At 38.8% G+C, this 24,133-nt stretch overlaps 1 protein-coding gene across 1 annotated transcript; it reads right to left on the bottom strand.

Annotated features, from left to right (window-relative positions):
• Positions 1 to 6,420: 6,420 nt before the first annotated feature.
• Positions 6,421 to 10,697, bottom strand: LOC118797718 (B-cell receptor CD22-like). Its single transcript, XM_036556985.1, has 5 exons — positions 10,304 to 10,697; positions 9,149 to 9,397; positions 8,689 to 8,937; positions 7,177 to 7,411; positions 6,421 to 6,484 (listed from the first exon to the last, which is right to left on the bottom strand). The coding sequence occupies exons 1-5, from the start codon at positions 10,695 to 10,697 to the stop codon at positions 6,421 to 6,423; spliced, it is 1,191 nt and encodes a 396-aa protein (XP_036412878.1).
• Between the last annotated feature and the right edge of the window lie 13,436 nt (positions 10,698 to 24,133).

The raw sequence follows: 24,133 nt of genomic DNA, 5'->3' as shown, positions 1-24,133 counted from the left end.
TCATTGGGCAGAAGGCAGAAAACACCCTGGACAGGCCACCAGACCATCGAAGGGCTGTCACATACAGACACATACACTCACACCTAGGGGCAATTCAGCATGTCCAATTGGCCTGAGTATTATAATTTTCTTTTCTTTGTTGTATTTAACAAGACAACATGAGTATGCTTGTGTTTATTTAGGCCTTTACAGTACAAGTAGCCATTAGTCGCCAGCTTGTAATATACTTCATAGCTGTATGATTTAATTTAGTTGTGTTAGTTGTGTTATCTACATTGTCGGTTGTGTCTGTGGTGAGCAGACTCATGCTTTATAGTAAACAGTGGTGCAGTGTTGGTTGTGTATTTATGAATCCAGCTTTCTGTTTGAATGCAATTGTATTATGTCACCATAGGGTGGAAGTAGAAATGTGCAGTGATAGCTGTACAGCTGTCAGGAACAGGCTATAGCCTGGTGTAATTGCATTGTAGGACACTGGAGCATTAGTGTATATACCAGGTTGGCCTACCAGAATTTTCACAGGACAATCTACTAATTCATTTCTGTCTATGCCACTGTCACTCGGACTGAAGGCTGGACACCAGTGGAAATCACTTCTTTTACCTGTTTATGGGCTGCCTGACCAATGTAATGCAGCTACACACTGACATACCACCAACATGTCTCTGCACCTAAATAATACTGCTCAGTGGTGATCCTGTGAAGGATTACTATTGGGTTGAGTTCTGGGCCTCGAACGTCCACTTCAAAACATGGATTTTATGTTTTTTGGACATTAGAAATGGTCCTTGAGAGTCTTATAGAGATTATACCACAGGTGACAACATACATTTCTGCAATGAAAAACATTCAGAATGTTTACACTAGGAAGACATTCTCAAATACAAAATTCAAATAACTATGAATGCATCAGCTAAAAGCTTAAGAGAACTAGCTACACACTATATGTATTTTAAACATGGCAGGCTAGCAATGTCCTTATAAACATTAAAGGAAGATTCTACAGCTCACTATTCTCCACCTCATGGATTAGTTTATCCTCATTTGTTTTGGGCCGGTTTTTCTGTGTTTTCTTTTAGGGCAACAACCTTACCTGTAGCATTTGAGGTGAAACATCCATGCGATGCAAGCTGTTGCCTTTAACTAAAATATGACCCATTTCTCTCTGTTCTTGGGGCTCAGGCCTTGGTGTGCCACCTCAGTGTGCTGCCTTCTGCTGATGAAAAGTTCCAAAAATTAAAGTTTTATTACATTGTTATTACACCACAATCAAACTGCATTTACAGATAATGTTTATAGTATTTTAAGATGAAGTGAATGATTTATGTACTTGTCATTTTTTCACTGGTCACTAGAAATGGTAAGGACCACCCAGCGAGGGAGACCATCCCTCCTCCCACCAACCAAGTATGTTGTCTTCTCATAGCAGACAACCTTTTCTAGAGTTGACCTCCAGAAGGCTACTGGACCTGACAATATACCTGGCCAGTTGTTTAGGAAATGTGCTAACAGACATCTTCCTCATCTCTGATGAGGCAGTTGTTGCAGTGCACTACAAAAGACTACCACCATCCGTGTGCCAAAGGAATCAACTGTCTTGTCTCAATGACTACCAACCCATAACACTCACTCCAGTCATCATGAAGTGCTTTAAGCGGTAGGTAATGAAACACTGAAAGGGGAATCATGTCCATACTGGATACATTCCAGTTCACATATCACCCTAACTGGTCTATTCCATTCACCTTTTACAGGCACACTTGGACAGAAAAGGCAATTAAATAAGACATTTATTAGACTTTAGTTCAGCATTTACACAATCATCCCTCAGAAACATATTGGAAAGCTGAGATTGCAGAGCCTGCTGTAACTGCAAACTAAATCACTCCATCCACTAACACCCACTCTTCCACATCAGCCAATCAGCAACAAACAATGTAAACAACATTGTAATTAACAACACCGGACAAAAAGAAATCCCTTAGACAAGTACCCAGATGTTACAACCTTTGGTTAAGTCTGGGCTATAGGGGTCACAAACATGAGGCAGGTGTGGAAGATGTGGTGGAAGAAGAGAATATATTTGTATATATTTGTAACCAGAAAAACCAAATCAGAACTGTTCTGTTTCAGGTGTCTATTCTTTGAGTTCACTTTTCAGCTCTGTCCTGCCCCAGATAGGAGGTAGGTCTGGATTATACTTTCTGTGGACGTGTGTGCTGCGATGGACTGGCGACCTGTCCAGGGTGTATCCCGCCTTCCGCCCGATGACAGCTGGGATAGGTTCCAGCACCCCCCGCGACCCAGAAGGAGAAGCAGCTTAAATGATGTGTGTGTGTGTGTGTGTGTGTGTGTGTGTGTGTGTGTGTGTGTGCAAAATCCTACAGGTTATTGTCATTAACTTGATCTGCACTCTATATTTTCCCTCCCTTATAGGTCAGGTTCATGCTTTCCTGTGAAAGTTTTAGTTCCCATGTACTCTGTATGTGTGTGTGTGTGTGTGTGTGAAAGAGGAACACTGCTCACACATACAAGAACGAGGCAGGAACTCAACTTTTTACATGTTAATATCATCACGGTAAGACAGTTAAGGGAGGCTTGAAGCAGATATTAGATAAACTGTGTTTAAACTAAAACACAAAGTGATGTAAAAGTGTGGTGTTCTAGAAGAGTCAGAGTGGAGTCTAGAGCAATGTTTTATGGTCCTGAGCAAACTTTGTGAAGGAAAAAGACATTGAGAGGTGTGCTCAAGTGTTTCAGCTTTTCTATATTTCACAGTTTAAAGACTTTCTCTTATTTTGCCCTTATATTGTATTTTACTCTTTGGAATTATGTCTGTTATCATTTTGCAATGTGATCTTGAGTCATAAATAAATAAAAATTCGTATCTGTTAAAATCTGTATTTCTTCTTAAAAATTCACAGTTTCTCAAAGCAAAGAAACAGTGCCCTCCTCCTCACACTTCACAAACTGCAGACAAAGACAGTCAGACCAGTGATGACATCACACCTCACAAGTGACAATGAACTGGAATTAGTATTGGTGAGATCCAAAGATCAAAATCTGGTACTGGGGTTTACTTTATAGCTACAAAGGAAATGATATCATTTACAGCCAGTCAGCAACTAAAATGAGGCCATCTTCCACAATAAGATGATGTGAGTAAATCATTGGCTGTTGGCTCTCTGCTCTGGAAGACCTTCCCTCATCTAGGATGGGGAAGAGACTGGGGTAAATCATGCCTGACCCCTCACAACGTGGTCACACTCTTCTAGACTCTGACTAATCGCCTTCTCCACAGCTTTTTCCTCCAGGCTATCATCCTCCTAAACTAGGACTCTTCTCACATCCCCCTGCTTTTTTTATGTTAATCTTAATTTAGCTTTATATGTTAGCTTACAGCATCTTATCTCTAGTTAGGGAATACTTAGCTACTCAAAATCAATAATCAGTTGATATGTAAAGAGATGATACATGCAAAGCTGAAATATAAATATGTAATGAAATAACTTAAAATCTAAATCAGTTAGCTAGACAGCTACTGGTGTAACAGTATTAAAATAAAATTAAATTGTGATGATCCGGAAGTTCAAAGTTCAGCTCATTCATTATATGCCTCCATTGCTGCAATTTTGACATAAACAGATACAGGTATCTCTTTCAGGAGTGAAACCAACATTTTGCAATATAAATAAATGTAATATCATTATGTCAGTTATAGTGAATGTTATGCTGATTGTCACAGATGCATGAAAAGTTTCAGTTAGGAGTTTTTTTTTTTGTAAAATATTCACATAATTCTTGTGACACTTGATTTGTCATATGCTGTTTTAACTGCTTATTATGTTTTGCAGGTTAGCTGGCTGTATTATCACCGCAAAATCCTGTTAAAGTCTCTGCTCTGCTTCACAATTAACAAACTCCTCCCTGAAACAGCTGGACCTCAGTAACAATTACTTGCATGATTCAGGAGTGGAGCTGTTCTCTGCTGGACTGCAGAGTTCACACTGTAAAGCACTTTTTTGATCAAACTGTAATGTACATAACCACTGTATGTACAATGGCATATTCATTCTGAATAACACCCTCTACTGTCATCACACATGAACTTTAACTATTGCAATATACATATTTTAGAGATATGTTTACATTTATATTGACATTTGCTGCACAGGTCTTTAAGCTATATATACTGTACATATGTACTCCAGTATTTAACTGTAACTGTATTATCCCACTTGACATCCTCTGTATTATTACAGATTGTTTCTGTACTGTCTTTTATGTTTATGCACAGTAAATATTTTTTTTTTCTATACTTAATTTACTGGATTTCATTTTGACACATGCACCAAGAGCACTTCCTTGTATTTTTGGTACTTGCTGAGTTTCGATTTTGATTCTGATTCTGATAACTGTCAACTTCAGCAGGAAAACATTTCCCAAAAATTAAAATTATGTATTTGGCTTTTCAAACCTGGAAAAATGTCAGATAAATCTGTTCAAATCTACAGCTACACTTGATATTTATTAATCACATGTATCTGTGACTGTCTCTGCAGTTTGTCAACTGAAAGGAAGAGGGTGCTTTTCTGTCTGATGGGTCAAATTGGGGATTTTCACTGTGTGAATTTATGATCCCAATGAATTCAAAAGAAAAACCCTTTTCACACCTTCAATAGGTAACATTTCACGTACAGGATTTCCATCTGTTCTCTTTTATAATGTGGATAGACCAACTCATACATTTTTTATATACAGAAAGATGCATTACTTATGTAACGATTGATGAAATAACTGAGATAGACATTTATTTATATAAGCAGTGGTACTGTAATCAATCGGTAACACTGAAAACATCACCAGCAGTTACATTGTTGTTGCATGTATTGTTAATGTTTAAGAAAGATTTAATTGTGCTGACAGTGCAGCTCCATGGACTGATTTGTGTCACTAGTCTTACTGTGCTGTCTATAGTGCTCCTTTTGAAGTAGGAACTCATTGGGAACTTCCCTGCAGTCTAATGTTCAAATACTGTTTTGAGTAAAGATTATTAAGAAAACCTGCACTTTTCTTACTATAATTACTAAAATGCTCAAACACTGTCTTTTTATGCCTAAATTATTAATTCTTTCAAGCATCAGGAAAGAAGTAGAAAACTTAAGAATTAAATACGATACGTTTTCAGTATTTAGTGTATCCACTCTTTATATTTATTACAACAAAGTTTAGTCTTTTCAGGTGGTTTTGCATTTTCTGCTTCTCACAATCCAATTGATCCCAAACACATTCAGTGATATTGAGGTCTGGACTCTGGGGTGGTCAGTCTATTATTCTGAGAACATCAGCAGCTTCTATGTTTGATTTGCAAATCTTCTTCTTTTTTTATAGATTTTCTTTTCTCAGTCCTTCTTGACAGCTACAAAAAAATTCTTATTATTTTGGGCAAAAACACTTCTGGACTTCTGGACAACAGTAGAGCTTGATCATCTCAAAGATGGAAGCTTTAAGTACAGTTTGTCTGATGAGGACAGTTTTGGTGTCTATAAGATCTTGAGTGGTTAGTAGTTCTTTTTTCTCTTTCTCTTTCATTTTTAACCCAAGTTTTGGATTTTTTTTTTTATTATTATTATTTTTTATCTTTTCACTTTTCCCTTCTTATGAAAGCCTCTAATCTGCTCAAACATGCTAGGGGTTAGCAGTTGCCTAGAAACTAAAGTAAAATGAACTTCAGAACTGTGTCAAACAGAGTTTATTTTGCCCAATTCATAAAATTCATAATTGTTTACGTACAAGATATTCACTTAATCAAAGCAGAAATGGAAAATTTTCCATCTTTTCATTGGGATAAGTATGTCAACAGTTCAGTGGTCTGAAACAAGGTCCTCCCAAGATGCCATTAAAAGTGAACATGACACATGACTTCACTGTATAGAATGAGGTGCATCCAGAATGGACTTACTATGATTTCATTACACAATGAAATCATATGAATGTCAGTGTAATATAAGCCAACATGAAGCTTCTATGTTTTCCTCAGTTCTGTAGCCCAAGCATGTTGGAATGTTCCCTGGAGGACAGCAGAGGGCGCTGCATCCTACTGACGCACTATCAATTCTCAAAGCATAGAAGTGTAATATATCTGTATCAATTAATTGTAATAGTTGTTGTTTTAAAGCACTTTTTACATCAGACATTCAGATCAGTTTTACTTCCAGACTCATGAAGCACATAAGCAGATTATTAATGCAAGACATTATTAAGAAGGTTTATCTTTACAGAAATGATAACACAGTGTCACAGTAACCTTAACCAGCATGTTTTGGGACTTTGTAAAAACAACAAAAACAATCAGGAAACAGGAAAATAAATCTGTGTAATCTAGTGGAGTTGTGAGATGGATAGGTGAAGGTTATGAGTTCAAGCTTTTCTTTTTACACTGCTGTAGATCGCTGAAGGGTTGTCTACTGTTTCACTATTAAATCTGCAGAAAAAAAGAAAAAAGTTTGAAAAACAAGGCATGCACTCTGAGTTGTGCTCCCAGTGCTCTCTATCTGAATTAATCTTTACAATAAAATTCACATTTAACCTGAAGGAGAACAAACTAATTAAAAATGTTTTGTATTAATGGTGACTAGAGTCCACTGTAGACTCAGTCTGTCTTTAATGTTTAACTAACTTAAGTATCTATTAAATGCAACTGAACTTGAAATGCAATGTGAAAAATTCTATTAAATCTTTAAACTTAAACCTAAATCTAACCCTAAGTTTAACTTCAAAACTAAACCTAAACCTACGCCTAAATCTAACCCTAAGTTTAACCTCAAAACTAAACCTAAACCTACTGCTAAACCTAACCCTAACCTTAACTTCAACACTAAACCTACACCTACCCCTAACCTTTCAGCATAATTTCAGCAGCACTGCTGGACAAACAGAGAGGTATTTTGGATAAATTTGGATGTATAAAGACACCTTAGACCCTAAAAAGGTATTATTTAATAGTTGTGTTGTTCTATCATCAGATCTTGAGTTCCACTGTGTTAAAAGAACTAAAAAAAAATTTCTAGTTTAAAACAATTCCAGAGACATTCAGCCATTTTTCTTATTTACAGCTCTGAACATTCCATTTTACACACTTGCTGTGTTTACGCTGATAATCTGTTTGTATCTCACCTGTTAGGTGGAGAAGATTGATGAAATTGGACACTGCAATACTGAACATCATCTTCCTGAGACTCTTCTTTTACCTCCACCTCCATAGCAGCTGTACAGACAGATGTTTTTACTGGAGAACTCTCAGCTTTGCTGTTTTCTTCAGGTCGACTGGGTGAAGCATTGGCATAAATAACTTCCTGAGAGGCTGATCTGTTCATTGCTGCATCACTGGTGGCAGATCTGGCCCAAATCTCTGAATAGATTGTATTCTGTAATATGATAAATGAAGACATTGTAAAAACTCAAATTTTGTTCCACGTCATATTGTGTCTAATAACTGCGTAGTTACACATTAACAATACATGCAATAACTATGTAATTACTGATAATGTATTCACTGTTACACATGGATTACATTACTACTGCTTATGTAAATACACCTGTGTATCAATGTCAGTATTTACTCATTTAATTACATAGGTACATGTTGCTAGTTGACAACATATTTTCTCTTATGTAATTACACATGTGTGAATTGCTATTATTCCAATACGATTTTTCATGACTGTAACAGGATGTGTTACTCCGATGGTAGGTTGAAAAATACTGAAGTATTCTTTGAAGTTCTAAACAAAATGAAGGTGACATAGACATAACACTGCCATCTAGAGGATCAGAAGAGGAAAGACACAGTGTTTTCCTTGAGAGGGCTATTTTTTAGTATGTACAGCTTCACTTACCACTAAGAGGTCTTCATTCTTTTTAACTCTTCTTTTATTCCTGCAGTCAATGGAGAGCATGTTGCTATTAATAGAAGGTCTTTTATTTTACTTGAAAAATGCCTTTTCAACAGTACTAGAAGAGTCTCTGCACTCAAAGTAGTAAAGAAAGGGCCAATCCCAACACACAATAGTTTTTACTGATTGTTTTACTCCAGATTTAAACCCTAAGGGGATATTTGGGCTCATATTAAAAACAAACTACTTTGACAATGTTGATTCTTCTTTTTATAAAAGGTTATCTGCAAGTTTACCCACACGACTCCAACATGAAAAGAAATCAAAGAGAAAAGACATTCCATTCTAACATCATTTGTTTGTCAATGATTTGATGTGAGACCATTAAAAGCTGATTTGCCATGTTGGGCTTGGCCCATTTCTTTTTTTTTTTTAATGGGAGTATACTTGTGAAAATAAACCATCAAAATATATCAGGAAATTAGATATTTGAATACCATATGAAGAAAATGCCAATGACACCTAGGACAACACATCCAACTCCAGTAACTGCATAAACAACAGCATATGGAAACCCTGCATGGAAAGGAGTGACAATGTCACATTTAAAAGAAATATTAACAAGAAAATAAAAAGCAATGTGCATAAAAATACGTATTAAATTTAAAATAGAGGAAACTGATATTAATTATGCACGACAGCTAGAACACAGCAGATAATGTTACTGTACCACTGTGCTTTCTGCACCTTATAGTTTGCATTTATTATTAACAAAATTGTTTTTTTTTATTACCTTGTACTATCACTGACACAGCTGTTGCATTCTGAGCTCCAACTTCATTCTGAGCCTTGCAGTAGTAAGATCCACTCTGTAGAGGACGGTAACTCTGTCCAGATCCTACAGGTGAGGTTCCACCTTCTTTAAACCAGGCATAGTTCTTCACAGGTGGGTTTGCATCACTGCTGCAGGTCAGATTCACTGAACTGCCCTTCACTATTTCACCAGAGGGACTGATGGACACTGAGACATTCTTTGGAGAATCTAGACAAAATAAAATAATTAGTTGATTTGTATTCATGCAGCTTTGCATATTTTAAAATATTAAACATTTATTACACAGTTGAATATCTTGCTTAAAGTATGCAGATGCTCCAATTAAATAAGACGACAAGCAGTTAATCAAGTCCTGACTGCCAGGATACATTTGTAAAATCTTACTTTGATTTACTTTGGGAAAAATGACATAACTCACATCTGACTCTGAGGTTGTGAGCAGTAGAGTTGAGATGTTGATATCCTCTTACAGCACAGCTATAACTGCCTGCATCCTCACTGCTGACTGTCTGCAAGTGGAGCTGGTTGTTCTTCATGGTCTTTGAGGTTAAAGAACGTCCATTTATGTACCAGATGAATGTTGGGTCAGTCAGACTGCAGGTGGTATTACAGGTCAGATCTGCTGTTTCTCCCTCTGTCACTTCTTCAGGAGTTTCCACATGGAGCTCTGAGATAATGAGATAAATATCAGATCCAAAATGAAAAGCTGCAGCTAGTCAGAGATGTCTGTGTTAAATCATACTTTCTCAACATTTTCTCATTAGTCCTTTTTTTATTCAGCCCACTTTATATTAAGGGTCTCTATTAACTGTGTACTTACAGATTAACAAACATGCAACAACAGTATAACTACTGGTAATACATTCACTGTAACAGATGCAGTTATGTAGCTTATGAAAATATATGTCAGTTTTTACTTATGTAATACACAAACGTATCTTGCTGTAAATAACAGCACACTTTCTGTTATGTAATCACACATGCTTAATAGAGTAAACATTAAACTTGCAAGAATTGCTGTTTCTTTTCCAATTGTGACAGGAGGTGTGGAATTACCTACATTATAATATATGTTTTGTATTATACTACCTCAAAGGCAATAAGTGGATTACCAGTCTGTAATTTGACTGCATCAGGAATTGGTATTAATATGGATTTGTCCCCACTTTGCAGCTAGAACAGCTTCCACTTTTCTAGGAAGCTTTCTACAAGACACATTTAGACAAACTGATTTAAATGCACTAGAGCAGATCAATTTTTGTGAGACACGTTGCTGCCATCAAGTTCTAAATGAGTTAATGGTAAAATGTCTCTTTTTCAACATCTGATATGTGTTCTATGTTCTATGGTGAATGAAATATGGGTCTATGAGATTTACAAATCATTGCATTCTGTTTTTATTTACATTTTACACAGCGTCCCAAGTTTTTGGAATTGGGGTTGTAAAAGTGCAGGATATTACATAACATCTTAATAAAATTACCATCATGATGCAGCACACACTTCTAAAGCACTCATTAATCAAGTACATGGACTGTTTCTAATAGCTTGAAAATGTGATGATTTAACTTACCAGTGACACTGAGCATAATTCCAGGATAACCCAGCCATTTTTCTTTTTCTACACTGGTTTTGATTCTGAAGCAGTATTGATTTTCATCCTTCTTCATTACGTCAATCAGTTTGAGGGAGAAGTGTTTCTGTTCATCAGTTAAATACTCAACTCTCCCTGAATAATCTGGGTCTTTACTCAGATCAGTCGACTCCACCCCTGAAGTTGGATGTATAACCCAAAAAGACTCCATCACTGTAAGACCTTCTGGGAGAGTATAAGTTCCATTCATAAACACTGTGGATCCTTTTAAAGCACATATTTCCTGTTGGTTGTACTTCACACTCCACTCTGTTCCAAAAGCTCCTGAAACATATGATGCATGAAAGAGCTGATTACAGAGTCTGGAGCCCATACGACAGTCAGAGTTACTGTGCACTCTTTAAAATACAAGTTCCTAAAAGGGTTCTTTGGAACAATGCCATAGAAGAGCTACTTATGGTTTTCTGAAATAATGACTTATGGTTTTCTGAAATAATGACTTGGGTCATTAAAAAAAAAATACTTTTGTAAGTGAGATGGGTGTATGAAGAAGTTTAAAGAATCATCGGAAAATGTAAAGATTCTATAGCAAAACAAAAATTTGTTTTTTTTTAAAAGCCAAGAACTGTTATTTTTGCGAGTGGAGCTCACAGATGTGCCACTTTGTGCTACTACAGTGAAAAGCTGACCTAATTTTGTGCAAAACCACAAAGCACATAAAGCTCAGTGAGTTCTGCACTCGCACGGTGGGTGAGAGGATGTGGGGGGCTCAGCAAACCAATGAGTCTCATTAAGTGTGAACATTCAAGACTATTTCAGCTCTGAGAAGGTTCATGTGAAAACTTTAAGCAATGGTACATTACATAAATTATCAGTGAACAGTTTGGAACATTGTTTTGAGATGTTTGTCCCCCAACAAAAGTCTAATTGAAGAGTACAGACTCACCTAGAATCACAGGCAGAGAGATCAGAGAGAGGCGTAGAAAAGCTGTTCTTACTGACATCATTAAACAAATCTGCACAATGAATAAACAGCACTGGAATCATAGTCATCATTTTTATTAATTTATCTTTATTGGCTCATAATCACTGCATCTGTAAGACTGATCCTCTGAAACCACTGAATGTAGCTGTAAGGATTTCCTACTCTAATCAGATACAGCAGTTCAGTTCATTTATTACTATTTAATAAAATTTAATTTGAATAACAGTTTTTCAACATACTTTGTCACAAAAAGAAGCTTTACAGAGATTCCCAGATTTGTAATAAATAAGGTAAATGTGATAGAAGCAAAAGGGCAACGTGTGTCTAAAATTCACTGGTTTCAATAACATAAAGAATTTAACTAAAATCATGTACTAATACAGCTGAATTCAATTTCAGTTCAGTTATAAAGGCAACATGGATTAAACTCACCATAACAGGACAAGCCTCTTTCTGAACATCCAAATAAAGACAAAAGACTGAAGTGTCTAAACTAGTGAGAACATTTCAGTAGCTATGTGCACATGTGTAATGCTAGATGTGGTCTTCCTCTTCTGTGTGCATGGGCCCCCCACCTCATCTGCAAAGACAGCAACCCAACCACAGTCAGAGCTTTTTTATTGCAAAGTGAATGTGCTTTGTCATCTTTTTTTTCCTATTATGCTAATAGGATATCATGCACTTTTAATTCTGAATGTTTTCACAAAAAATATGTCAGTGTATATTAATTAAATCTACTGCATCTCAGAATGTGTCGTAATACTAACAAAGCTAAATCTGGTTTCATCAAAGTGGTAACCCAAGGTGATTCTGTAAATTTAGCAAAACTAATGCTAATCCACAGAGGCCATTCATAAACACTGAAAGGTTAAAAGGTTGTTTATTACAATATCAGTCTTGTACACTGTCTTTAATAATCTGAATTAAACCTGCTTTATCTCAACCTAATTAGTTTAAGGTTTGGTTCCTCTTGCTGGCCTGTGGCCCTGCTGTAAAAGCCTGACCTTGTTTTGAGCTTGAGCTCAAACCACACCAGCTCTACATACAGGCTTTGTAGAGGCTTTACTGAGAACTTCAAATGTGGCTTCCAAACCTGTCTCAGAAACATCTACATTTAAAAAGCAGCACATATTGTACCTAATCATATATGATAAAAGACTTTTTTGGAATTGCTCATAATGCATCCTGGGTAGTTTTGTACTTAACAAAAGCTTTTCTCTCAAACCACTATAAGTCCCTTTACTGCTAGCTGAGATAATTCCTAATATTCCTAATATTCATATTTCCCTTTCTTTTATTAGTACAGAACTGAAAACCCTAAATGCAAAAATAGAACTTATTTATTCTTAATAAACACTGCTTTACTATAATATGAGCTCATGTCCAGGTAATAAACTGTTAATATGGACTTTAGCTTCCAGACTGTTCAGCTCAACTTAATGACCTAATGTAATTAAAGAAATCATTATGCACTTCTTAACTGTACTGTAAGTTAAAGTGGCAGTGTTCAGGTATCCACAATTAATGAAACGGGACCATTTACCAGCACATTTGGTCAGTGTGATTTACTTGTTAATATTTCTTGATTGACATGTCACAAAAACACTCAACAAACAGTTAAAAACTAAATTACAGAACAGCTTATTATTCTATTTTATAAAAGTATAATACATTTCTAAGCTTGTTGTATCCCTCTATCTATCTATCTATCTATCTATCTATCTATCTCTCTATCTATCTGATTACCAAATACATGTTTCTATTTTCTAGATCATTATTAATTCCTTACTACTACTTAAGTAGTTGTTAAGAGACAGACCTGAAAATCAAGTGTTACCAATAAAATAATACTTACTCTCATTACCTGCAGATATTTTTAATTGTAAACATCTTGAAGCACCTTTCTCTCACTCAATCCAACCATGATATGCCTTTTTTGGTTAAAATGCCACTCTGGCAACCCTGGAGCACATAATGACCAATTCAAACAGTGGTGGTCATCAGGAAGAAGAAAAGAACTAAAAGAAATGATGCTCATTTGTATGGGCAAGTGTGGAATAATACAGTATGATGCTCCAACAGTTTCAAATACTTCATACACTTTCTGCTGAGTGTTTAATGTTAATGTTTGGAAATGTTTAATTGATTTCAACATTATAGCATTTTATTGAGCTTATTGACTAACAACTGATGAAGAGTGTTAGAAATGAGGAATTTTAGAAGCAAACAGGCCACAAGTGGAAAATCAGTCAGTACAGGCTGATTCAAAAAGATTCATCTGATTTCAAAATGATTTATTTCTTGTAAATCATTACAGAACAATGCAGTAAACTGTAAATGGTTTAAGTGAGCATAAAGTTTACTATGTAATTGTACAAGTGCTCAATATGAACCTCCTCCAGCTGTACGGACAACATCAACGCCATAGTCAAATTCATCCCATACTCGATTGAGCATATCGGGTGTCACTGCACTCACGGCTCTTTCATTGGGATTTCGGAGATCATCCAGTGTTGTGGAACCAACAACGAACACTCGAGCTGTTGGAGGTTCACTGCTCATGAAAGTCACACTGCACAGTTATGACTGATTGACTCTTATTGAAGTGGAAACGCAGAACGCTTTCTGCTCAGGGGTTGTATCTCCTCTCAGACTGAAATGAGCCAACTTTCAGTGACAGTCAGAAACTCTATGACCCCCTCTTTCAATTGGTATGTGATTGGTTCCTAGGTGATTCACATTGCAAAAATACGGCACTTTGAAATCGGATTCATCTTTTTGAATCACCCTGTATTTATAGTTTTAATAACTTTATGGAGATATAATTAGCTTTTTACAGCATTGTGGTTCAGTCCTATGTCCATTCTAGGCAAACATCCTCAGTTCTCCAGGGTTATGACAGTCACTTACAATGTTGAACTTTCAATGTAAAAATCCTCCATAAATTGCCTATTCAGGATTGGCAGGTCAGGAGATTCCCTATCAGTTTATTTAAGCCTATCTTCATTAATACTTGTAAATACACATTTTTCTTTATTTTTAAATGCAGTGAAAATACAGTATGTGTTCAAACCTGAAGTAGTAGAGACTGTGGTATCTGAACAATGACGATAGATACAATGTTAGATTAGTACAAGCATTTTAGCACTTCTCACTGGAGACAATAAATTCATCTCTATATCCTGCAACAGTATGTTCCTCAATCCTCCACTATTGTCAGATCAGTGATGGTGATGGTGAAGACTCTGTCTGCTGTGTCATCATCCAGAGAGAATCTCTGATTTTCAGCAGATCCAGACTGAACAGGAATATCTCTAGTTCCCCAAGCAGAACATTCTCCTTTTTCCTCTGCAGAGATACTTTTGTCTTTTTCATGCCCAGAAACGTAGGAGCATTTAATCTGAACTGACTCCCCTATGTATCCAGTTACAGTGGTTACAGCACTGTTTCCAGCTGTAAAAGAAGATATTTATTAGAGATTAATGAACATCTGAGGTCTGAGATGTTACCATCCTGTAGAGAGATATTAGATGAAAAGTAAGTGGAGATCCTCACTGAAAACCCTGAAAAATCTTGGTAAAAGCTGTTGGTCTAAAAAGCCTGAGATTATGAATGACTGCAAAAGCTACACAGAAACATCTTACTGAGATGATGATAACAGCAGTGATGAAGACACAGAGAGAAGGAGAAAATTTTCAGTTGCTTCTCTGGCACTGAACTAAACCACAGTTGTATGTTAATGAGTCTGTATTAAATAATCTGAAATTTAACACAATAACTGAAAGATGAAACTCACCAGGAGTGATGATGATGATGATGATGATGATAGAGATGGTGATGGAGATGATCGAGAATGATGGTCATGTTTAAACTGAAATAAAAATATCTTTTCAGGTCAGTTTACACATCACAAACTGCCCTTACACACAAAACTAAAGTCTGAGTTCATCACAGAGCTTTCAGCACTTCCTCGTTTGTTGTCAAGACCAGCCGAGTCCGACGCCTCCTGAACAGAACCTGAATTATTACTGAAAATCACCAACAGTGGAATGAACAGAACAAACAGGTCTCCCGCTGGTTTCGTTTGTCCTCCTCCTCCCGCTGCTTAACAAGCTATAGTTAGTCCAGAATGCTGTCGCCCGAGTCCTCACAAGAACCAGAAAATTTGACCATATCAGCCCAGTTTTATCAAACCTACACTGGTTGCCAGTTAAATTTCGCATCGATGACAAAATTCTCTTACTGACCTATAAAGCTCTAAATGGACTCGTCCCTTAGTACCTGACGGAACTTCTCTCATACTAGGAACCATCACGCCTACTTAGATCACAAGGTGCTGATTTACTATTAGTACATAGAATCAATAAAGTTACATCAGGGTGTAGAACCTTTTATACAAAGCCCCCCCAGCTTTAGTTCAGATTTGGGAGCCAGACACAGCCTCAGTCTTTAAGTCTAGGCTAAAAACTTCTTAATCAAGTTTTCCCATAGATAAAAGGTGCAGATCTGTGGGTTCGTGAACATAGAGTTTTATGGTAAACTGGGAGTGTTGGTGCTGTCATCAAGCTGCTCTCACATGTTCACTCAAGTTTGCCGATGGTGGAGCGGAGGGTCGCTGACATCTGAGGGAGCCTCATGTCTCTGTTACCTTCTGTCTCTCCCTTTTAGTTAGGCTGTAATAGCTCGACCTCCTGGAGTCTCTGCTGCTCTCTGTTAACACTGTATACTGTGATCAGTCTCTCTTAACAGAACTGTTAGTGTGTCTTTGCTGAGCTGAACAACTGTCCATCCTGTGCGCTCTGATCTGCTTGGATCGGGTGCCCACTGCTCGCCTGCCTTCTGGACCGGATGCATGTACAGACTTAAACTATTTAATCATAGACATTGCTTCATCTGTGTTTCCCCTTTTCTGTATTTTAATATTTTTATTACTAACTTATTCTCTGTTCATATTGCTCTTGTGTTATTGTTTGCTATATGGTGTCAAGCAGAGGAGGATGGGTTCCCCTTTTGAGTCTTAGTTCCTTTCAAGGTTCCTTACGCTTGCTGTTAGGTTATTTCCCTTGCGCCTGGTGATGCTCATGGGGGCTTGGATCTGGATTTTCCTGTAAAGTTTGTGTAAAGCTGCTTTGTGACAATGGCATAAACTTTGACTTGAATTGACTTGACTTGAAAATAGATTGGAGTAAGTGGGGATGAACAGAAGTCACTGACTATATCATAGGATGACTACAACTATATATCCTAGACAGAAGACAGAAAATACAAATTCATACACAAAACAGTGACATAACCTACTAGCAATCTGGCATTTTTGCATTGGAGTATGGAATAGACAGCGCTCAAATGACCATGCTTAGGACAGTAGGGACAAGATTTACATTCTGTTCATTTAAATATACAACTAAGGGGACAAATAGACAATAATCCAGTTCTTACAGCAAAGTCAGCTCTCTGAGCTGCTTGAAATCTGCCACAGCACTGACAGCACACCACTGCTCTACCAAGACAGACTAATTCATTAGCAGGAAGGGCAGTGGCCTTCACAACTTTATAATCTAATCTTTGCTCTAAGGTAAGGCAGAACAAACTTCCTGAGACTTCCTTACTAACTTGTATTGCAGCAAAAGTGACCATAGGATCTTAGGCCAGTTTAACTTAGTTGCAATGCACTCAAAAACAGACTGTGCTAATATTATTCATTCTAATAAACAGATAACACGTTCAGATCTGTCTTCTCATTATTCACCAACATCACTGTAATATTTTATCTGATTTTTTATCAACATTAACACACTAAGATAATAAGAGGGGATGGTGGGGATCGTGTCTACAGTGTCTGGGATTTTCAAAAATGCTGTTAGAGAAAACCTCATAAGTCAATGCACTTTTCAGTGTAAACAAATGTAATGTTGGTTTGCTAGTTACAATTAACTATGCTGCCTGTCACTGCAGAAATCAACAAAAACAGACAGTTAGAACAGAAGTTAAGGGACCTCTGGGTTTGTCTTAAAGTTAAGACAGTATTTAGGAAATTTTCCCTAGTTAGGATGTTTTAATGGATGAAATTGTGACCATAAAAACTGTTGTTCTGTAATACCTTCTGTCATAAATTCAGTTCTAACTGAAGTTGCCATGGTGACTAAACAGATTTGAGAGTTGAGAAGTTTCTGTAATGCAGCCCCAGATCTCACTCTGTTTGTCAGATGATCTGATGATGTTTATTCTATCAGCTGGGTAACACTGTACTGAGATCAGCACTGATAAACACACCAGTGATCATTACTGCTTCATATAGTATCAGTACATGCATAATATTAAAAAAAACTTAATAGTAAATATTTTTAGATTCAAAGCTATTTCAGACAGGATGGTCTTTTTTCCTGACTGGGAATATGCCTGACAGTTAGATCCACAAGCATGTACTTAATTTTTATTATGTGCTTAATACTGAATATGTATAACTGCTACAAGATGATGTCTTCTGGATTTGTTTAATATCAGAAAACAAAACAAAAAAAAAACATTAAAAAACATAATGTAATATTTAAAAACTACTGTTACATATTTGGGTGCTTTTCAACTCGAGCAGTAGGACTTTCCTACAGCATCTTATATGTGTTATTCATGTCAATGAGAGCCAATAGCTGGTTTTCCGTTCACCATTTTGTAAATTTTGAAAAAGCACAAAAAATGTAAAAAATCTGAAATTGAAAAAAAAAACACCCAGATATCACAAAACAAGTCTTTTACACTACAAAAAGGTGGAAAAGTTAGCATATTGCTAAAGCCAAAATGTGAAAAAGGATGATGACATATCGAGCCATAAGTGAGAAATCATTGGTCCTACAGACAGTCCAATCGTGGCGCATAGCTTTTTGAAGGTTGCTTTTGACATTAGTAAAATGTCTAATCCAAAGTGCATTCAAATGTTGAAACTGAGATTATATGGCTATTTTGAATTTGTTTCCAACAACACGTTCCAAAAAAGTTGGGACAAGGTCACGTTTACTATTGTGTTTCATCGCCTAGTCTTTTATCAACATTCTGTAAGCATTTGGGACCAATTGGTGGTGACAGGTCTGGACTGCAGGCAGGCCAGTTCAGCACCCGGACTCTTTTAATCTGCTGTTGTAATACATGCAGAATGTGGTTTGTGTTTTGCTGAAATAAGCAAGGTCTTCTCTGAAAAAGATGTCATCTGGATGGCAGCATATGTTGCCAAAAGATGAATATATCATTCAGGGGCTACCATCCCAGTGAAAGTTTGGTGCCCGTTTTCTGAGAGTGTATAGTATCAGTAGAAAGCCATCTTCATTCAGATAAAAGATAAGATAAGATAATCCTTTATTAATCCCACAACGGGGAAATTTGCGGTGTTACAGCAGCACAGAAGACAGAGCAGCAGGAAATATACAAACAATATATAAAATAGAATAAACAATAAAAATATAAAGATATATGTATATGTACTAAAAATTACAAGAAAAATATACAAAGTATTAAATTTAAATTTAGAAATGTATGTATTGTAGTGAGTATTGCACAGTGAATAAAATAGCAAATAAATAAACAGTAATAAATGGAGAAATATTGCACTTGACATAATTGCACATAATGGTGGTAAACATATTGACAGTGATCCGCAGTGAATATACTACGCATGGTGGATTGAGATATTGCACACAGTAAAGTGCTATGGCAGTGATGTTGAGAGTTCTTGCACATGGAAAGTAATTGTAAACTACTGTCTACTGAGTGCTGTGACTGTTATAGAGTCTGACAGCGGCTGGGAGGAAGGACCTGCGGTATCTCTCCTTCACGCACCGCGGGTGCCGCAGCCGGGCACTGAAGGAGCTGCTCAGTGCTGTCAGAGAGCGGTGCATGGGGTGGGACAGGTTCTTCAGCATGTTTGTTAGTTTAGTCCTCATTCTCCTGTCCCCCACCACCTCCACTGGGTCAAGAGGACATCCCAGGACAGAGCTGGACTTCCTGATGATCTTATTCAGTCTCTTCCTGTCAGCAATGGAGATGCTGCTACCCCAGCACACCACTCCATAAAAAATGGCTGATGCCACCACAGCGTCGAAGAAGGTCCTGAGAAGTGCCCCCTGCACGCCAAAGGACCTGAGTCTCCTCAGGAGATGTAGCCTGCTCTGGCCTTTCCTGTAGAGGGCAGCTGTGTTGTCAGTCCAGTCCAGCTTGTTGTTGAGGTGAACACCCAGGTACTTATAGGACTTCACAATCTCAATGTCCATTCCCTGGATGTTCACAGGCACCGGAGGAGAATGTTTGGACTTGCGCAAGTCCACCACCAGCTCCTTGGTTTTTCCTGCGTTGATCTGCAGGCAGTTCCTCTGGCACCATTCCACAAAGTCCTGCGTCAGTTCTCTGTACTCCCTGTCATCTCCGTCTGTGATGAGGCCGACGATAGCAGAGTCGTCAGAGAACTTTTGCAGGTGACAACTGGCAGAGCTGTACTTGAAGTCCGCAGTATAGAGGATGAAGAGAAAGGGAGCGAGGACGGTTCCCTGTGGAGCCCCCGTGCTGCAGACCACCGTGTCCGACTGACAGCCCTGGGTCCTCACATATTGCGGTCGGTTAGTGAGGTAGTCCAGGATCCAGGTGGTGAGGTGATGGTCCAGGCCCGTGCACTCCAGCTTGTCCTTCAGCAGTGTGGGTTTGATGGTATTGAAAGCACTGGAGAAATCAAAAAACATGATTCTCACAGTGCTCCCAGCATTCTCCAGGTGAGAGAGAGAGCTGTGTAGGAGGTGGATGATGGCATCCTCCACTCCAATGCCAGGTTGGTAGGCAAACTGCAGTGGGTCCATTGAAGAGCTCACCAGGGGGCGCAGGTGGACAAGAAGCAGTCTCTCCAGGGTCTTCATCAGGTGAGATGTCAGCGCCACCGGCCTATAGCTGTTGAGGTCTTTGGGGTGTGGGGTCTTTGGCACTGGCACCACGCAGGAAGTTTTCCACAGCTGTGGGACTTTCCCTAACCTCAAGCTGAGGTTAAAGATGTACCCGACCACGTCACACAGCTCGTTCGCACAGGTCTTGAGAAGCCTTGAGCTGATGGCATCTGGACCTGCAGCCTTCCTGATCTTCATCCTCCTGAGCTCACTTCTCACCTGGGATGATGTGAATGTGAGGCTGGAGTAAGGGAGAACAGTGCTGGGATGTATGTCAGCAGGAGAGCCGTCTGATGGTGGCTGTGTGTTGAGATGAAGGGGGGTGGGTGCAGGAGAGGGGGGAGGGCCAAATGCTGGTAGTGCCAGACAGGGAGAATTCAGCAGTGATGTGCCTGTGGTGGGGGAGCAGGCGAGTGATCGAACCTATTAAAGAATAGATTGAGTTCATTCACCCACTTGTGGTCCCCCACAGCCCGGGAGTCGGGCTTCTTGAGTCCAGAAATAGTTTTGAGGCTATTCCAGACTCCACTGACATTATTCTGCTGCAGCTGGGCCTCCATCTTTCTCCTGTAGCTGGCTTTCCCCTCCCGGATCTTCCTTCTCAGCTCCCTCTGCACAGATCTCATCTCCTCCTTGTCACCTGATTTAAAAGCCCTCTTCTTCTCTTTCAGGAGGGCCTTTATATCAGGATTAATCCAGGGTTTGTTGTTGGAGAAACACCGAATGGTCTTGGTGGGTACGGTATTCTCCACACAGAAGTTGACATAGTCTGTTATGAAGTGTGTGAGGCCATCAATATCTTCCGCATAAGGATCACACATCTCCTCCCGCAGTGTTGTGCTGAAACAGTCTTTCAAAGCCTCTTCAGACTCTGCAGTCCATTTCTTCACTGTGCGGGTGATGGTTGGTTCTCTGTGTACAAGTGGTTTGTACACAGGCAGAAGATGAACCAGGTTGTGATCTGATCTTCCGAGGGGAGGGAGGGGTAGGGAGTTATATGCCTCCTTTGTATTGGCATAAAACAAGTCCAGTATTTTATTGTCTCTGGTGTGGCAGGTGACATACTGGGTGAAGGTAGACAGTGTTGAGGATGGAGAAGAATGGTTAAAGTCCCCAGAGATCAGGAGGAGGGCCTGTGGGTGCTGGGTCAGAATCCTGCTCACAGCTGAGTGCAGGACGTCACAGGCAGCATCAGCGTTAGCAGACGGAGGAACGTACGCAGCTATCGCGATAGCATGCGAGAATTCACGTGGCAAATAGTATGGCCTCATGCTAACGGCTAAAAGCTGCTGATGACCTTTCACAAAGCAGGCCCAGATCACACTTTGTTATTAAGATGGTCCTATCATGTTTATTCTATCAGCTGGGTAACACTCTACTGAGATCAGCACTGATAAACCCAACATTGATACTTTATTGACTAGCAGGAAAAGAGGTGGAACAGACTAACCTCTGCTGGAACATACTTTCCACACAATATTAGACATTACAAATACATACATCATCTAAACCGCTTATCCTTCTGGGTCGCAGTGGGGTGCTGGAGCCTATCCCAGCTGTCATTGGGCAGAAGGCAGGATACACCCTGGACAGGTCACCAGTCCATCACAGGGCAGACAGACAGATATATACAGTCACACACACATTCACACCTAGGGGCAGTTTAGCATGTCCAATTGGCCTGACTGCATGTCTTTGGACTGTGGGAGGAAACCAGAGTACCCAGATGAAACCCACGCAGACACGGGGAGAACATGCAAACTCCACACAGAAATGACCCAGGTCGCCCGGCCGGGAATCGAACCCAGGCCTTTCTTGCTGTGAGGCTACAACGCTACACACTGCGCCACCGTGCCGCCTGACATATAAAAATGGAAAAAAAATAAATAAATAAAAAAATAACAGAAAAAAATCATAGTTTTACTAGTAAATCCTTTCCAAGAGTTTTAAGTGATCGTAATCTCTTGCTGCAGCTAAGAAGGTCACCTGCTTCCTGTAGGAGGAAGGAGCATGTTAATGAGCCTGGATATTTTTATTGAGCGAGAGAGCCTGGAGTTAAGTGTTAGCCACATCTACATTAATAAATTAACAGCCTATGTCCTCACCATTTCTCATATAGACGCTGGTGATGAGCCTCGTTAAAGGACGGTAAGATCATTTCTTAATCTTAAAAGGTTTTCATTCAGGATTAGGTTCAAAAAAACATAGTTTCAGTTTTTTTTAGTTTTTTTTTTAAATATATTCAGAACTAGAAAATATTTTTTATTGTGTTTTCCTTGGTAAAAAATTCAGGAACACCCTGGTCAATCACAGGCCTTTATCAAATCTGAGCCAATATTAGAATTTTTTATTTAGGTACGATATTCTAGACTGATAATTCCACAGGCAACTACTTAATTTTTTAGGAGGTGCTTTATCTTGAATGTGTGGTTAGGAGATCTGCTACTCGATGATGTCTTCCGGGTCTATCCAATGCTACACGAGGCTCTTTAATGAGTCTAATTGAATGGGTTCCTGTAGTACTTCAGTGCAACATTATAGTTTGTGAATGCTTCATCATTTTTATAAGAAAAATGCACATTTTTAAAAACACGTTATAAAACATAATATAGTATTTCAAAACTACTCTTACATTAATGAGTGCTTTTCAAATCGAGTTCTAGGACTTTCTAAAAGTATCTTATATATATGCTTCTGATGTCACTGGGAGCCAACCACTTCACTCAGCCAATAGCAGGTTTTCTATCAACAGATTCTTTGTGAATTTTGAAAATGCACAAGAAATCTGAATGGAAAACCCCATCCCCCCCAAAAGACACAAGATATCGCAAAAGAGTTTTATGCTAGGTCAAGGTGGAAAAGTTAGCCAAAGTGCAAAAAAGGATAATGGAAAAAGGATTTTTTGAGTAAATGATGATGTGTCAAGCCAGAATTGAGTAATAATTGGCTCTACAGTCCAATCGTGGTGCATAGCATCGTTTTGCCTCTGCCCTGGTGCTGTGGCTCCCCGATCCTGCATTTTCATTCATAGTAGACATTGATGCCTCTGAATTTGGTGTAGGAGTGGCTCTGTCCCAGTGCTCCAAGGATGAGCATAATCTCCAACCCTACACTTTTTTATTCCCATCATCTCACCCCCGCCAAGTGCAAGTGCGATGTTGGTGATCGTGAGTTGCTCTGGATGAATAGAGACACTAGCTTGAGGGTACCAAACATCCTTTCCTTGTCTGGATGGATCACAAAAACTTTACCTATATCCAGCAGGCCAGATGGTTTAAACCACGTCAGGCCAGGTGGCCATTGTTCTTCAAGCAATTAGATTTTGACTTGTCCTACTGGCCCAGCTGGAAGAAGGTAACGCCTGTAGCACTCTCCAAACAGTGGGACACACCACTTACTAATCTCCAGAGCGTATCATTCTGGAAGACAGAATCTTCACCCCATTATGCTAGGGACTGGAACCCGCCATCAAGGATGCACTTCAGGCTGAACTGGACCCTGGGAGTGGGTCCCATGAATGGCAGTATGTACCTTCTTCTGTTAGGGCCCAGGTTCTCCTGTGGGGGCACTCCTCCCCTTTTGCTAGCCACCTGGAATTGTGAGGACTGGATTGTGAGGACAGCTCACAAGATTATCGAGGTGTCTTTACCCACCATTGCCACCTCCTACCACAATGGCTGCATCTGCAAGGCTGCCAGGATTGTGTACGACCCCTTGTGTGCTAAAGTATGTTGCACCACTGGGGTCTGATGAATCAGGCTGATTCCATAAAAGCATGCACTTACAAAGAATTAAAGTTTGAACAAAATCCATTATGAAAATCATAAACATATACAATAAGAATGCCCATGTGTTTTAAAAAAGGAAACAGAAACAGTGTTTACCCAGAGACGTACAAGTTGTTCCCAT

This window comes from Colossoma macropomum, unplaced genomic scaffold (genome assembly GCF_904425465.1).
Source record: "Colossoma macropomum unplaced genomic scaffold, Colossoma_macropomum, whole genome shotgun sequence".
NCBI lineage: Eukaryota > Metazoa > Chordata > Actinopteri > Characiformes > Serrasalmidae > Colossoma > Colossoma macropomum.
This window is presented reverse-complemented; position numbering and strand designations above follow the sequence as displayed.

Coding starts and splice junctions, on each gene's coding strand:
- LOC118797718 (XM_036556985.1), bottom strand. CDS start 10,697: ATGGGCTCCAGACTCTGTAATCAGCTCTTTCATGCATCATATGTTTCA. Junction 9,398..10,303: donor AATTATGCTCAGTGTCACTG/GTAAGTTAAATC, acceptor TCATTATCTCAG/AGCTCCATGTGGAAACTCCT. Junction 8,938..9,148: donor TCACAACCTCAGAGTCAGAT/GTGAGTTATGTC, acceptor TATTTTGTCTAG/ATTCTCCAAAGAATGTCTCA.